The sequence below is a fragment of the Pholis gunnellus genome (assembly GCF_910591455.1).
Source record: "Pholis gunnellus genome assembly, chromosome: 11".
Lineage (NCBI taxonomy): Eukaryota > Metazoa > Chordata > Actinopteri > Perciformes > Pholidae > Pholis > Pholis gunnellus.
In genome coordinates, this window is record NC_136538.1 from 2,334,714 (window position 1) to 2,348,730 (window position 14,017).

The following is a 14,017-nucleotide window of genomic DNA, read 5'->3' on the forward strand; positions in this document are numbered from 1 at the left end:
ACTGACGAGTTTCACATGAAAGTTCTCCTTTTCTGGCCATGTTGAGAGTATAATCCAACCCACAAATGTGATGCTCCAGATACTCCTATGTAGATATTTCATTAAAAACCAGACGTTTCCACCTAGAATAGTCATTAACCACATTAACAATGTATAGAGTGTATTTCTGATTAATTTAATGTTATCTTCATTGAAAGAAACAGTGCTTTTCTTTGAGAAATAAGGACATTTCTAAGTGACCCCAAACTTTTGAACGGTAGTGTGTATAAATATATATATATGTGTACTGTATATGTATATAAGGCTTCTTTAGTAATCGTCTTGTATGAACAGCCAGTATGGACAGGAGGAACAATTACAGCAACCATCAACTCTTTTATTGTATGTACACTGTGTGCAGAATTATTAGGCAAGTTGTATTTTTGATAATTATTTTTATTATTGGGCCACAATTGTGTTCTCAATCAACCCAAAAGGCTCCTTATTATCAAAGTTTCATATTTTTGGAAGTTGGTGTGCTTTCTTTTTAGATTTGGCCATTTCATGAGGATATCTGTGTGTGCAGGTAAATATTACTGTGCAGAATTATTAGGCAACTTAATAAAAAACAAATATATACCCATCTCACTTGTTTATTTTCACCAGGTAAACCAATATAACAACTCAAAATTCTGAAATAAACATTTGTGACATTCTAAAACAACCAAAAACAAATCAGTGACCAATATAGCCACCTTTCTTCACCATGACGCTCAAAAGCCTTCCATCCATAGATTCTGTCAGTGCCTTGATTTGTTTGCGATCCACATTGCGTGCAGCAGCCACCACAGCCTCCCAGACACTGTTCAGAGAGGTGTACTGTTTTCCCTCCTTGTAGAGTTGACATTTTATGAAGGAACACAGGTTCTCAATGGGGTTCAGATCAGGTGAACAAGGGGGCCATGTCATTATTTTTTCTCCTTTTAGACCTTTTCTGGCCAGCCATGCTGTGGTGTATTTTGATGCGTGTGACGGAGCATTGTCCTGCATGAATATCATGTTTTTCTTGAATGATGGTGACTTCTTCTTGTACCACTGCTTGAAGAAGGTGTCTTCCAGAAACTGGCAGTAGGTCTGGGAGTTGATCTTCACTCCATCATCAACCCGAAAAGGTCCCACGAGCTCATCTTTGATTATACCAGCCCATACCAGTACCCCATCTCCACCTTGCTGGCGTCTGAGTCGGTGAGGAACTTCCTGCCCTTTACTGATCCAGCCTCGTGCCCATCCATCTGGCCCATCAAGACTCACTCTCATTTCATCAGACCAAAACACCTTGGAGAAATCAGTCTTCATATATTTCTTGGCCCAATCTTGACGTTTTATCTTGTGCGTCTTGTTCAAAGGTGGCCTCTTTTTGGCTTTCCTTACCTTGGCCAGGTCCCTAAGTATTGAGCACCTTGTGCTTCTTGCCACTCCAGACACGTTGCAGCTCTGAAATATGGCACAACTGGTGGCCAATGGCTTCCTGGCAACTTCACGCTTGATCCTTCTCAATTCATGGGCAGTTATTTTGCGTCTTCTTTTTTCTACACGCTTCTTGCGCCCCTGTTGACTATTTGCCAGGAACCGCTTGATTGTGCGATGATCCCGCTTCAAAAGCTTAGCAATTTCCAAACTGCTGCACCCCTCTGAAACACTTCTGACAATTTTTGACTTTTCAGAGTCTGTCAAATCTCTTTTCTGACCCATTTTGCCAAAGGAAAGGAAGTTGCCTAATAATTCTGCACAGTAATATTTACCTGCACACACAGATATCCTCATGAAATGGCCAAATCTAAAAAGAAAGCACACCAACTTCCAAAAATATGAAACTTTGATAATAAGGAGCCTTTTGGGTTGATCGAGAACACAATTGTGGCCCAATAATAAAAATAATTATCAAAAATACAACTTGCCTAATAATTCTGCACACAGTGTATGGTCAGGTGACTATTTTATTAAGATAGAGTTGAAAAAAGAAAATGTTTTAGCAGCACAAGGAGGCTTTTTGCAATTGTTCTCAATGAGAGTGGAGCGTTTTTCTGCGGTGCTTTTGAGTTGCTGAGCGTTTTCTAGCTCTATGTGCCTCGCGTTTTTGCCATAGACAGTTTATAAGAAGTGGACGTAGACATCATGACGTCACTCATTGGTTTGTGGACTGCTGTTTTGAAGCCTCAAGTTTGGCGATTTAGCCGTCACCGTATTGGATTACGGCTGTTGTGATTTTGTTTTTTTTGCAGCCAATGAACAGAAGTTACCATATTTGGAATGTGAAGGAGTGACGTATACGAGTCTGGTAGCGGTAGCGACCTGTCAATCGCAGTAAGCGCGGCCCTTAACCATAAACTGCTTTATGGTCTATTTTACTCAAAATGGACTATAATTTACTAAATGAATCATGAATCATGAAACATGCGGTATTGAAGAAGACTTGGAACTAGCGATTGAGACCTTAAACTCGTGTGTGATGAATCTCACTGGATACCCAGAGCTATATGAATTTACCAACCGTAGTTATCATGATCTGAACCGAAAACACACTTTCTGGGGGCAAATTTTTCCCGTACTCGATATTTCTGGTTTTTATTCATTTATTCATGTACTTATTGTAACTATTACAGAGCGTAGAGTTTTAGCATGCATTTGGCAATGCCTAACAAACAATGATAATTCAAAAAAAGACAGCATACTGCAAAAACGCATGTCTGTTCCTTCCTGATCAGGGCCTCACAGTGTTGAAATATTATATATAAAAATATTCTTTTTTTTCGTCAGCCAAGATATGTATGCAGGCCCATCCTCTGGGCAATTAAAAGCACACTGCTGGTGAGAGAAGCTACATTTCACATTCTGATGAGGTCAATTACCATCATCACTGTGGTGCTCTAAACAAAATGTTTTTTGTATTATCACTACTGTAGAAACTTTCTTTTTGGATGAGAAAGAGAACATGTGTGACGACCTGACAGCAGCACTGGTCATGTTGTCTGAACGAAGGCACAGGCTCGGGTCACATTCTGACAGTGTTCCTGACCTATGGCTCTACCACAGCTGGAGCTAATAGCTTCCTTCCCTTCACTGTGGTTAACAGGCAGGGAGTTAACCTTGGGGTCAACATACAGTGGGTACGGAAAGTATTCAGACCCCTTTAAATTTTTCACTCTTTGTTTCATTGCAGCCATTTGCTAAAATCAAAAAAGTTCTTTTTATTTCTCATTAATGTACACTCAGCACCCCATCTTGACAGAAAGAAACAGAAATGTAGAAATGTTTGCAAATTTATTAAAAAAGAAAAACTGAAATCACATGTTCATAAGTATTCAGACCCTTTGCTGTGACACTCATATTTAACTCACATGCTGTCCATTTCTTCTGATCCTCCTTGAGATGGTTCTACTCCTTCATCAAAAATGTAAAGTGGTCTGAATACTTTCCGTACCCACTGTAAATGTGGTTTCTGCTTTGAATATACATACAGTTCACACCCTCAACCAATCTCTGGGATTTTCTTATACATATCTTCATAAGGCCGTCGGGTTAATGTGCAAGCTTGCAAATGACTTGTTGGCAATGTTACATCCTAAAGAATAATAGGTTTGGGGTTTTCGAAATCATCTTTAATAATGTTTTATACCTCAGTTCATTAATTTACAGTATGATCAATTGGCTTTCAGGTTCATTTATAATACAATTATAAATATAGTTAGGTTAATTCATAATAAACTTGAGTTGCGGCCTTAATGTGTCCTTGTGTGTGAACTGTTTTAGTAAAGAATAAGTACAGAACCATGTTTGTATTTTAAGTTCCAAAGTCTTTGAATTGATGCCCGTAGATTTAGAGCCCTCGTTTTGGCTTACCAGAACATAGGGTCTAAATATTGGCCTGGCAACATCGTTGATGCTGGAAGTGATAAGTTACTATGTTCAAGCTTCAGAGCTGTCTGTGTTTAAAGACTGCAGTCAGAGCTGCCCAACCTCCTGCAAGAATTCAACAGATATGTATCTCCGTAGTAATCTCGCTTCTCCATCCGCTTCATGATTCCAAAGAAATGGAGTTTATTTTTTCCCTCTCTGCTTCTGTCTCTTCCATCTACAGTATTCGTCATCCAGCCAACAGCATTTGTCAGTAACTATCTCCGTGTGTGGTGGGCCCTCCCCCCTGTCCGTCAACCCTGTAGGAGGTCGCTAAGCCCTGAGACTCGGGCCCAGCCCAACAGAAGCCCCCCTACCACCAGCACCCCTGGCCACCACCCCACCCTCTACATAGCTTCTAACACCCCAACACACCCCATCAGCCCCACTCCCACAGCGCTCCTCCCCTCTTCTTTCACTGCTCCCCCACCTCTCCACATGCATGGTATTCACCGTGCATACCTAGGCTGCTAATTCCAACCTGCCACTCCAATCAAAGGATCACGACTGTTGTAGTTTTCTTCTCTTTTCTTCTGCTGGGAAACAAAGTTTGGTGGATGGAGGCAGGGACTAGTGTGTGTTTGTGTGTGTATGTGTGTGTGTCTGTGTGTTTGTGTGCTGTTATGTGACGAGCAAGGAGAACCATTCTTTGTGTTAAACCCAAGAGTGGTAGACAAGTCCTACATGGCAGTGTGTGCATGCCACCAGTGAAGTGCACTTTCACGGGAAGAGTTGACAACAGCGCCTAATTGATGATATAAAAATCACCATTTCCCTTTTTGTACAACGTTAACTGTTGGTAAATCAAGTTAATAAATGTAGTCAAGACCACTCAAACAGAGACCAAGCCATGACCGAGATCTGAGTTTATCGAGACCGAGATAAGAGCAAGACTTTGACGTGTTAAGACCAATGCGAGTCCTACACTGCATGACACACTTACAATATTACACAATCACAGATAAATCAGACAATGCACAGGCAGTTTAGTGATACAGCCCCGCAGTTGTGGTCTTGAAATAAAATCCAGAGTCCTCTTTGTCAGAGACCAAGACACGACCAAGTATAAATGCGGCTGATTCCGAGACGAGACCTTCAAAAACTGGTCTTGAGATCGGTCTCGAGACCAAGAGAGATCCTTAAGTACTACAACACCAATCAGTGAAAAAGTGTGACTTGTAAAAATAAGCATGAATAAATTCAGCAGGCAGATATATCTGAAACTACATACTACTGGGAGGTGAAGCATCCAGACATCTTTGAGCTGGACATCATTTTTTCATCAAAGAATAAGTGACAAATAAATAAAAAATAAAAATAATGGTTAATTGCATCAGTTGGAGTTCAGCTGGTATTAAGTGGTTTGTGACTATTCATTCTCTCTCTCTGTCTCTCTCTCTCTCTAGATCCTTTGTAACGGGCACTGCATGCTGCGAGAACTTCTCCCCTCTTCGCGTCTGGGATGTTGAACGGTAAGTCGAGATGCTGCTCTGACATGCTACAGCATTGCTGTAACTTGCAACATGCCAGATGTTCAATCATCCCACACAAGTCTCCTGCTGAATGATACATGCATCATTAAAAACATTGTGACTGTGAACCATGGTTGTTGTGAGTTGCACAGCCCAGGCCCTTTAGTAGAATCACCTGAAAGAGTTCCAGGTGGAACCTTTTAAAAGGTCCTACCAGAAACCCAAAAGGGTTTTCCTATGGGGACACGCTGAAGAACCCTTTATTATTTCTTAGAGTGATGAATGAACGCTGGTTTGAGGCAGTTCATATTACAGTTTAAAGACCAGCCCACCCTCCTCTTGAAGAATTTATAAAGTATTTGCTGGTTAGACCCAACATCATTCAACTGATATTGTATCTATATCGATATTATATCTCAATATATATTTTTTTTACACAAATAAGGTGTAATTTGATCATTGCTCAGTTATGTCTTTTTTTATCAAACAACTTTAATAGGCAAAAATGAATTGGGAAATCAGGTCCGTTCTTAAAACAACCAAAGTGTCAATAGCAACTGAGCTATTCTGTAAACATTTATCATCTTTGACATTAGTAATCTGCACGTGCACAAGTTGAGATATTGTGGTATTGAGATATTGTAGGTCATTTTATCATGGACATTATACATAGTGTAAATTTAACACAGATTTGTCCAACTGATTAGTTTGTGAATGTCATCCATCACTGTCCCAGTGAAATACTACTTTTTCTAAATGTACCAAAACACTAGCAATGAGGAAGATCTTGGGTGGATAATAATGAGAATAAATATGAAACAAAATTTAAATCATACCCTCTAAAATAAAGATAAATCTGATTTGAATTGACATTTAATACTATTGCTAAGCTTGTCGACTAGCCCACCCTCCTCTTCCTCCTCTCCCATTCAATCAAACCTTGTCTCAGTAGAGACACGCTCATAATAGTCATCATCATCAACTCCTTTTAGTATATCCTTTTGCACACATACATATGTGTCTTACTACAGTACAGGTGCACTACTGAGTCCAATGCATTATAGGTTAAACATACTGTGATTATGGAGAAGTTGAACAACTAATTTGTCAGATTAATGTTCCCACACGGCTTCTGTTGATGTGACAACGTACAATATGACTGCATCAGTGCTTGTACGTGGCGACAGCATGGCCCCTTGAAGCGCTGGTTTCAAAACACCATGGGACGTGCTATTCTTGAGCGAGGAGCAGCTCAAAATGAGGGGGCCTCTGAAAATTCCTGTCTCTGAAAAGCGAGGCTTAAACCTGATACATCCCCTCCAAGGCTGCTGTAATTCCCAGCTTTACCTGGGCCAATTAAAATGGCCCGAAGCAACAACACAAAAAAAGCTGCTTCCTGTGCCCGAATGGCCTGGAAATCTGAGGAGGGGAGAAGACAGGAGACACGGGGAGAGGAAAGGAAGGGGTGGGCAGGCAGGTTATCCTGGAGATTGCAGGTGGTGAGGGGCAATTGACATGGTCACAAGGTGTAGCAGATAATGCATGTGTCCTCCCAAAGGTCCACGTGATTTATTTCTTTCTTTCACAGAATCTTCAGGAATTATATAATTATCCATGCTCTCGATCAGCTAATACTTAAGGATAACATACATTTCTCACTCTTTATGCTACCTCAGTTGTCTGCTAATGACGCGCATGGGTTTATATCCAAGTTAGTTGAAAGCCTTATGTGTCTCATACGGACACTAAAGTTGTGTCAGTGCATTAGCATCGGATGCTGCGGGTTACAAGTTGGACCGTGAAATTAGGTTGTCCTGTCATAATGATAACATTAACTCTTATGTCTGAATTCCAAAGAAGAGACTTCTGTAACAGACAGATGAAGTCCAGAAACATTCCGTATTCTATGTCTGAAAAGGGCTTTGTTCAGGCTGTTCTCATACAGCGCGGGTTACTGTAATGAGCTGTAATTTTTAGATATCCCACGTCATCAATTCGTATGTAATCCACGTGAACCATGAAGTATAAAGACTGCAAAAGCCCACACATAGCAGGTGGGTTGGAAAGTGGATGAGGATAGGTCAAAACTACGAGCGGTAAAACACCTCCATAAAGGGACGCTGCCTTAACTGAAAGAACCAGCTTCAACAGGTCATTACGCACTCTGTCAATCCGGTAAAGGCTCTTCAAAGTCAGGTGAAAACACCTCCATAATGTTTCACCCAGGCGACCACTGTTCGTGCCCCATGTGGAACAAGAAGTCAAAGTAGATTTATTTGAATTTCATGATCTGTTCCTAAACCTAACTATGGAATGGTTTGGTTGCCTAAACCTAACTAAGTAGTTTTGTTGCCTAAACCTAACTAAGCAGTTTTGTTGCCTTAACCTAACTAAGTTGTTTCCTTTGAAGACAGAAGTTTATTTTGAAAAGACTGTGTATGTAAAACACTGAAATTAACATGTGTTCTTGGCCTTTCTTAGAAAACCGCTTGATGAAGAGCAAGTTAAGATATGATATGAGGATACGTTGTTTTCTATTAGCAATCAGCTGGAGCTTTTTCTATCTGAAGGTCTGTCAGTAGAGTGGTTCAGAAGGCATTACAAGTCTGGGACAAATGAAAGAATGTCGTCTTAGTAGTGGAAATGGAAATAGTAGCTAAAGGAGTTTCTCTCTTGTCTTAGCTTACCTTTAAAAAAAGGTATTAGTCATGAATGGCAGGTAGACACGTTCATTATGGTCTTTGCTGCTATCGTCCTTACATACTGTAAGTCCATCGAAAACAAGCACCCTGAGGGTGTCTTACACGGTCATACCAGGCTGCGTGTGGGATGGGTGCAGGGTGAAGGTGATCAGGGTGCATTGTTCATGTTTACACTTATCGTATATGTCGAAGCATTTAAACTGTGTACACACGCTTTAAATGTTAGGTTCAAGAATTGCATATTGTTATGGATTTGGAGAATCAGTTGACCCCCTATCATCTCTGTCAAACCGATTTTCACTCTACAAATGTGTCAGCTGATCCTGTGATAATGACACCATGCTGACACAGACGCACCGAGGCACAGTTAAGTGTCTGTATGAGACGCACCAGACATTCAACTGACTCCAATGTAAACCCATCCACGTCAGTAGTAGAGGGTCAGTTTTAGGGACGTAGTTTAAAGAGCGAAACTGTCCGCTTAAGGAGGAGGTCCAGCTGGGCAGACGGCTCAAAAAACAGACTTTCACACAGGAGATTGTGTCGATTGTGTCCCACATGAAACCAAGTCAAGGTTGACTTATTTTACCTTACTTTTGTTATGTAACTTATGTACTTATCCAGTGCGTATGTAAGGTACAAGCATTATTTTAACCCAAACCACGTTTTCTAAACCTAACCTAGTAATTTTGTTCCGTGAGTAAACATAAAAGCTAGTCAAACATACTGTGCAAGTTTATTTTGAGAAGACACTGCAAACAATTGCAGACTATCACTCAGGAGACCACTGTTGGTGTCCCATGTGAAACCAAGTCAATTTTTGACTTATTTTTGTTATGTATCTTACGTACTTAACAACCAGTTACATAAAGCATACTTGCTTCATGTAATTAAGGTACTTAATTTAACCCAAACTACGATCTTTTCCAAAGCCTAACTAAGTTGTTTTGTTCCGTAACTAGACCTCAAAAGTAAATAAACCTACGATGGAAGTTTGTTTTGAAAAGCATGTATGTATGCATGTAACGAGCGGAAACCATCCTTGACATGTCCAAAACAGCCGCTAGAGGGAAATCTATGGCGTCATAGTTTGAAGCGTAGGGCCAAGCGTTGATATTGGACCAGTTCGGAGTGAGAATGTGTTGCTCATTAATGACCTGTTGCAACAGCCTTCTTTTGGCCATTTTTCTAAATGTTTTCTCAATCTGGAAGTTGATTTAAAATATGATTTTACTGTCAATAATTTTGTGAATGGAGAATACTCCACAATGTGTCTGTTGTGAGGAATAATAGCTTGTAGACAAACCGGCTTCAGCCACTGCAGATACCTTCTCCTCCCCTGCCATGACACAGCACCGTCAGCCCCTACACACCCACCAGCATTAAACTACACCCTGTGCATTAGCGCAACAGCATGTCCCTTTGATCCGACAGGCACCTGAGCCAAAACACTGTTACACCTGCAGCGCCAAACAACGGCTGGCAAAAACAGCTGCTGCCTCCGCTGCTGCCAGATCACAGCAAAGAGGCCGCAAACTTCCAGTAAGGATTCCAGCAGTCACTTCCTGTCTTTGTGGGAAAAGAATTGTGGCGGCACCGTCTCACTGCCAGGTCTCATAATTCTTCCTTTTTGTCAAATCACATCAAAGAATTTTTCATTTTCTTTTAGACGTGCTGTTTTACAAGTTTCAGTTGGGGCTCAGTGTAGAGCAGAAGTTAAACATGCTGAACGATAAGTAGTTTTTACTCCGATTTTGCGATTTGAAAGAGTTTAAAATCCAAGTTTTTTTAACCAACTATAAAAAAGTGAACTGCTAAAAGAAAAACTTGAGTCTGGTTTACCAGTAACCTTTTTTCAAACAGCTAATTCGAATAAAAGAACCCTGGAGCTCCTCAACAATGAGTAACTTTGATCACTTTTTCTAAAAAAAACTTAAAATAATCATTTGGATCACAACTACAGTTTTGGTCAGGAAAATTACAGTCAGATATTTTTCGGAAATTATCCACCCATCAACCATTTTCCCTTTGTTGGCACCGATTGGCTAACCGCAGGTTGAAAAAGCTTTGATTTGATTGATTTTAATTTAATTTAACACTTTCTCTTATTCTCTCTGTTGCAATCAATTCTGTCTTTTTTGTTCTTTTTTCATCTCGGCGGCACTAAGAGCTCTTATGATCAGCCGTGTAGAGGGGGGATCCTACAGAAGTAGTGCCATTGGAGCAGCACCCCGACTTTTTCACAGCGTCTTCGCTCATGGCTAAACACAGAGGGGGTGAAGACTGCATCAAAGATAAAGGACCCTGACTATCGTTCCCAACTCGAAAAGGTCCCCACTGTTTCTTCAGATAAGGAGCCCTCGTTTTTTTTTCCACAATCAAATGGCCAGGCTAGGATTCCTCACATTCCTGACACTGAAAAGAGTTGAGTGAAATGTCTGCGTCGGGGTGGACGCTCTGTTATACAAATTGCAGCAGGCATGGTCTTTGCAGTGGTGGACACGAATGCAAACATTTTTTTTTAAAAGGTGGTTGTTGTCGATGCGCCCCTTCCTCTCTGCAAGGAAAGCTCGCCTTCCTGCCGCGGGAAGCTCAGAGATGTAAATTGGGTTGACATGCAGCAGGTTGCTCCCCTCTTGTTTGTTTTAGGGAGTAAAAACCTCAGCGGGGCGTCTTTTCTCTACCTGTCTGACGGCTTTTGACGAGAGGGCCTGTTTTCCCAGTGCGTCCCCCGGGCTCCTGTTTAGAGCTCAACCTCCTAAACACACATGCACACACACACACACACACAGCTTTTCTTTGGTCGTCCCCACCACTAAAGGATAATGCCTTCAGCTTCTTCTATTTTTTCCCTCGACATTGTCAGTTCATTAATGATTCCTTTCACAACTCGTGTGTGTGTGTGTGTGGCCCCTATAAAGCCAACCTGACTCCTGCAGAGAAACCAGACAGGCTTAAATCAGGACTTAGACCCTGTATGTCACACAGCCAGCAGCCCCTTCATAACAATCACTAAGTCCCCCCCCAGCAGGCCCACTAGTCTGCCCATCTCACAAAGTAGTTGCAGCTCAAACTGCAATGATTATCGTGATTTGCATTTGAATCTTTGTGATTTTTATTTTTACATGAGGTTTAAAGGATCATTCTCATTAGGTTACACTCTGGCTCCTATTCTTTATAGTTTACCATCGTGTGTTCCTGTTACAATTACATTATAAATTAATTAAATAATAGTATTACTTATATATTTTCCAGTAGACTGTCTTGTCTTCATCAGGGTGCTATTTGGTTCTTAGTCCATCAATTAGCCACGAGACCTATGATTATAATGTTGTGTATACCTAGTGTTTATGGTGATTTATAAGTTAAGTAATTCAATATGATATTTTATCATCTTACAACCAGACTGTATATAAGAAGTGGACGTAGTCATTGTGACATCACCCATTGGTTTGTAGACTGCCGTTTTGAAGCATCCATTTTAGCCATCACCATCTTAGATTACGGCCAGCGCCATTGTTTCGCAGCCAATGAACGGAAGTTACCATATTTGGAATGCAGAGGAGTGACGTAGTTTTTCTTTTTGACACTAAGTGGACAGACCCAGTCACCATTGTATAACTACATTTAATTGGTTACAATCCTCGTCTTTGGATTGGCCGGATATCAATCTGATAATTTGTATAAACATGGGACAGAGTTCATGATTTGTTAAAAAATGTTACAAAGGTAGTGGTTAGTACAAACAAGACATGATGTGAAGATATGACAGTTAATGATTTCCTAAACATTTTTTGAAGTGATCATTTGTCCAAAAATATAACAGGTGTGATTTTGAACAAAATACACAATCATTGTTAATAATTATTGTGAGGAATAATTAACATTGACATGTGATCAGACAGTCTCTTCACATATAATAATATTATTATTATTATTATTATTATTATTAAAAGGTGATCTGTGCAACTTTGTTATTCAGGAAGTTTGTATCAAACAAGTAGCCCTGCATACTACTCAGTACCCTTGAAGTAGCTCTCAGTTTCAAAAAGGTTGGTGACCCCTGCTCTAAATGGACCATAATCTACTAAATGAACATCATTCTGTACTTAAAACTAGATATTGAAATCATAAAGTCATGTTTACAATGTTTACTGAGGTAATAAATGAAGTGAGAAGTAGGTTAATTTTCTCATAGACTTCTATACAATCAGACTTCTTTTAGCAACCAGAGTTGTCGCCCTCTGCTGGTCAGTAGAGAGAATGCAAGTTTTAAGACACTTCCGCATTGGCTTCACTCGGCAGAATCGGAGGTTGCCGCCTGATTTCAATGGAATGATATCATGATAAAATCATATGTTGAGATATCGTGATGCACATCTCCATCGTCTAAATTGATAATAAGCACATAACTACAATTTCTCAAACTCTGAATAGATACAAATTCTCCTCAGAGTAATATTGTGATAATAAAGTAGTAGTTTAATGCAAGTAATTCACTTTGGTACGCAATGTTACCTTCAGAAGCAACCGAATCAGTTTGGTGGTCTATTGTAGTGTTTAGTAATAGTAATGGTTGCGAATGAACAATCTCAGATCACACGTTTAACAGAGCACCCTCAGTTAGTTAATGAAAATTCATAATGGCTAGAACTTTCCAAAGTCCGTAAAATATCAAGTGTTTTTTCTTTGCTAATCATTGACTGTTTTGCCACTATAACAATCTTGACTTAACTCGCCTTTCTGACCTGGTTCTTCCTGCTCTTGCTTTCTTTCTCTCTGTCCTCTGTCCCTTTTCCCTCCCTCTTTGCACTGACAATCACACACAAACATATCGCATTCAGCTAGATAAATAAAAGACTCATAATCAACAACAGATCAAGTATAACTCCTGGACACTGTATTTATAGATCAGAAAATAATAATAATTGGCCTAAATATTACTAATAATTATTAGTGTATATTCAGGGTGTTGAAAAAGAGTGTAAAATAACCAATGGAGCAGACAGCATTTAGTGGACTGCCAATTACTTCTTAATTTCAAGGATAACTACAAGAAGAACACTCCTGGTTGAAAAGTCCCATGTTTGACCCATCCATCATCCACCCCTACCTCCTCCCTATAGCTTTCGTATAGTCTTTGATCAAAACATCTGTCTGTCGAACCCGGGAGCTCATGTATCCGCCGATACAACAGATCCAAATTCTTTGAGTTGTTGCAATGCGCTGTTAAGAGGTCGCAGCCATTTCACATATTTCTTTGAGATCCGACTGCTTACAACATAATCCTCATACAGTGTGGCGTCACTACATTTTCCCACCGATTCAGGGTAGATAACTTTAATAGCGACACGGGCCAGTTCACACCCTATTATGTTCTTGCGGAGTGCATCGCCAACGCTCTGAGGACGCGCTCTGCGCGCTGGCTATGACTCAGCCAATCGGCTATGACTGTAGAGCCTGCTTCAGGCCAAACCCAGGTATTCAACATTGCTGGACCCAGACAAGCCATTAGAGAGGATGGTCAGATCAGAAACATTGCGCCGCATGCTCACTGACAGATGCAGTAATTTTGACAGATTACACTCTCATGCCTCCATCCTGTAATCACACGCGGCCTCATAAAAGCCAGCGACCTACCAATTTGAGAATCCCTGCTGTTTTTGCGCTGTGATACAGCTCGTTCGCATGGTGCTATTACCGGCTTTAAGATCCCTGCGCAGATGTCAGGTCCGTTTTATGGAAGCCCAGCTTTTATTTTTCTTTCACATTTTGGTGTTTGTTTTTGACTTTCTGAGCAGATTGTAATCATCTTGTTTGAAGAATGTTCGAGGGTAAGGGGTTATGAATTGAGGATCTGTTTTTAGTTAGAGTGGCCCGTTCTGTGATGGAGACATCATTATTTAGTTA

General features: G+C 40.5%; 1 protein-coding gene across 1 annotated transcript in view; it reads left to right on the plus strand.

Moving 5' to 3' along the window:
• Window positions 1-14,017, plus strand: part of fbxw4 (F-box and WD repeat domain containing 4) — a 69,256-nt gene that overhangs the window by 21,511 nt on the left and 33,728 nt on the right. Inside the window, exon 6 of the mRNA XM_079168913.1 lies at window positions 5,340-5,405. Within this exon, the coding sequence (XP_079025039.1) occupies window positions 5,340-5,405 (66 nt within the window). The remainder of the gene's footprint in view (window positions 1-5,339; window positions 5,406-14,017) is intronic.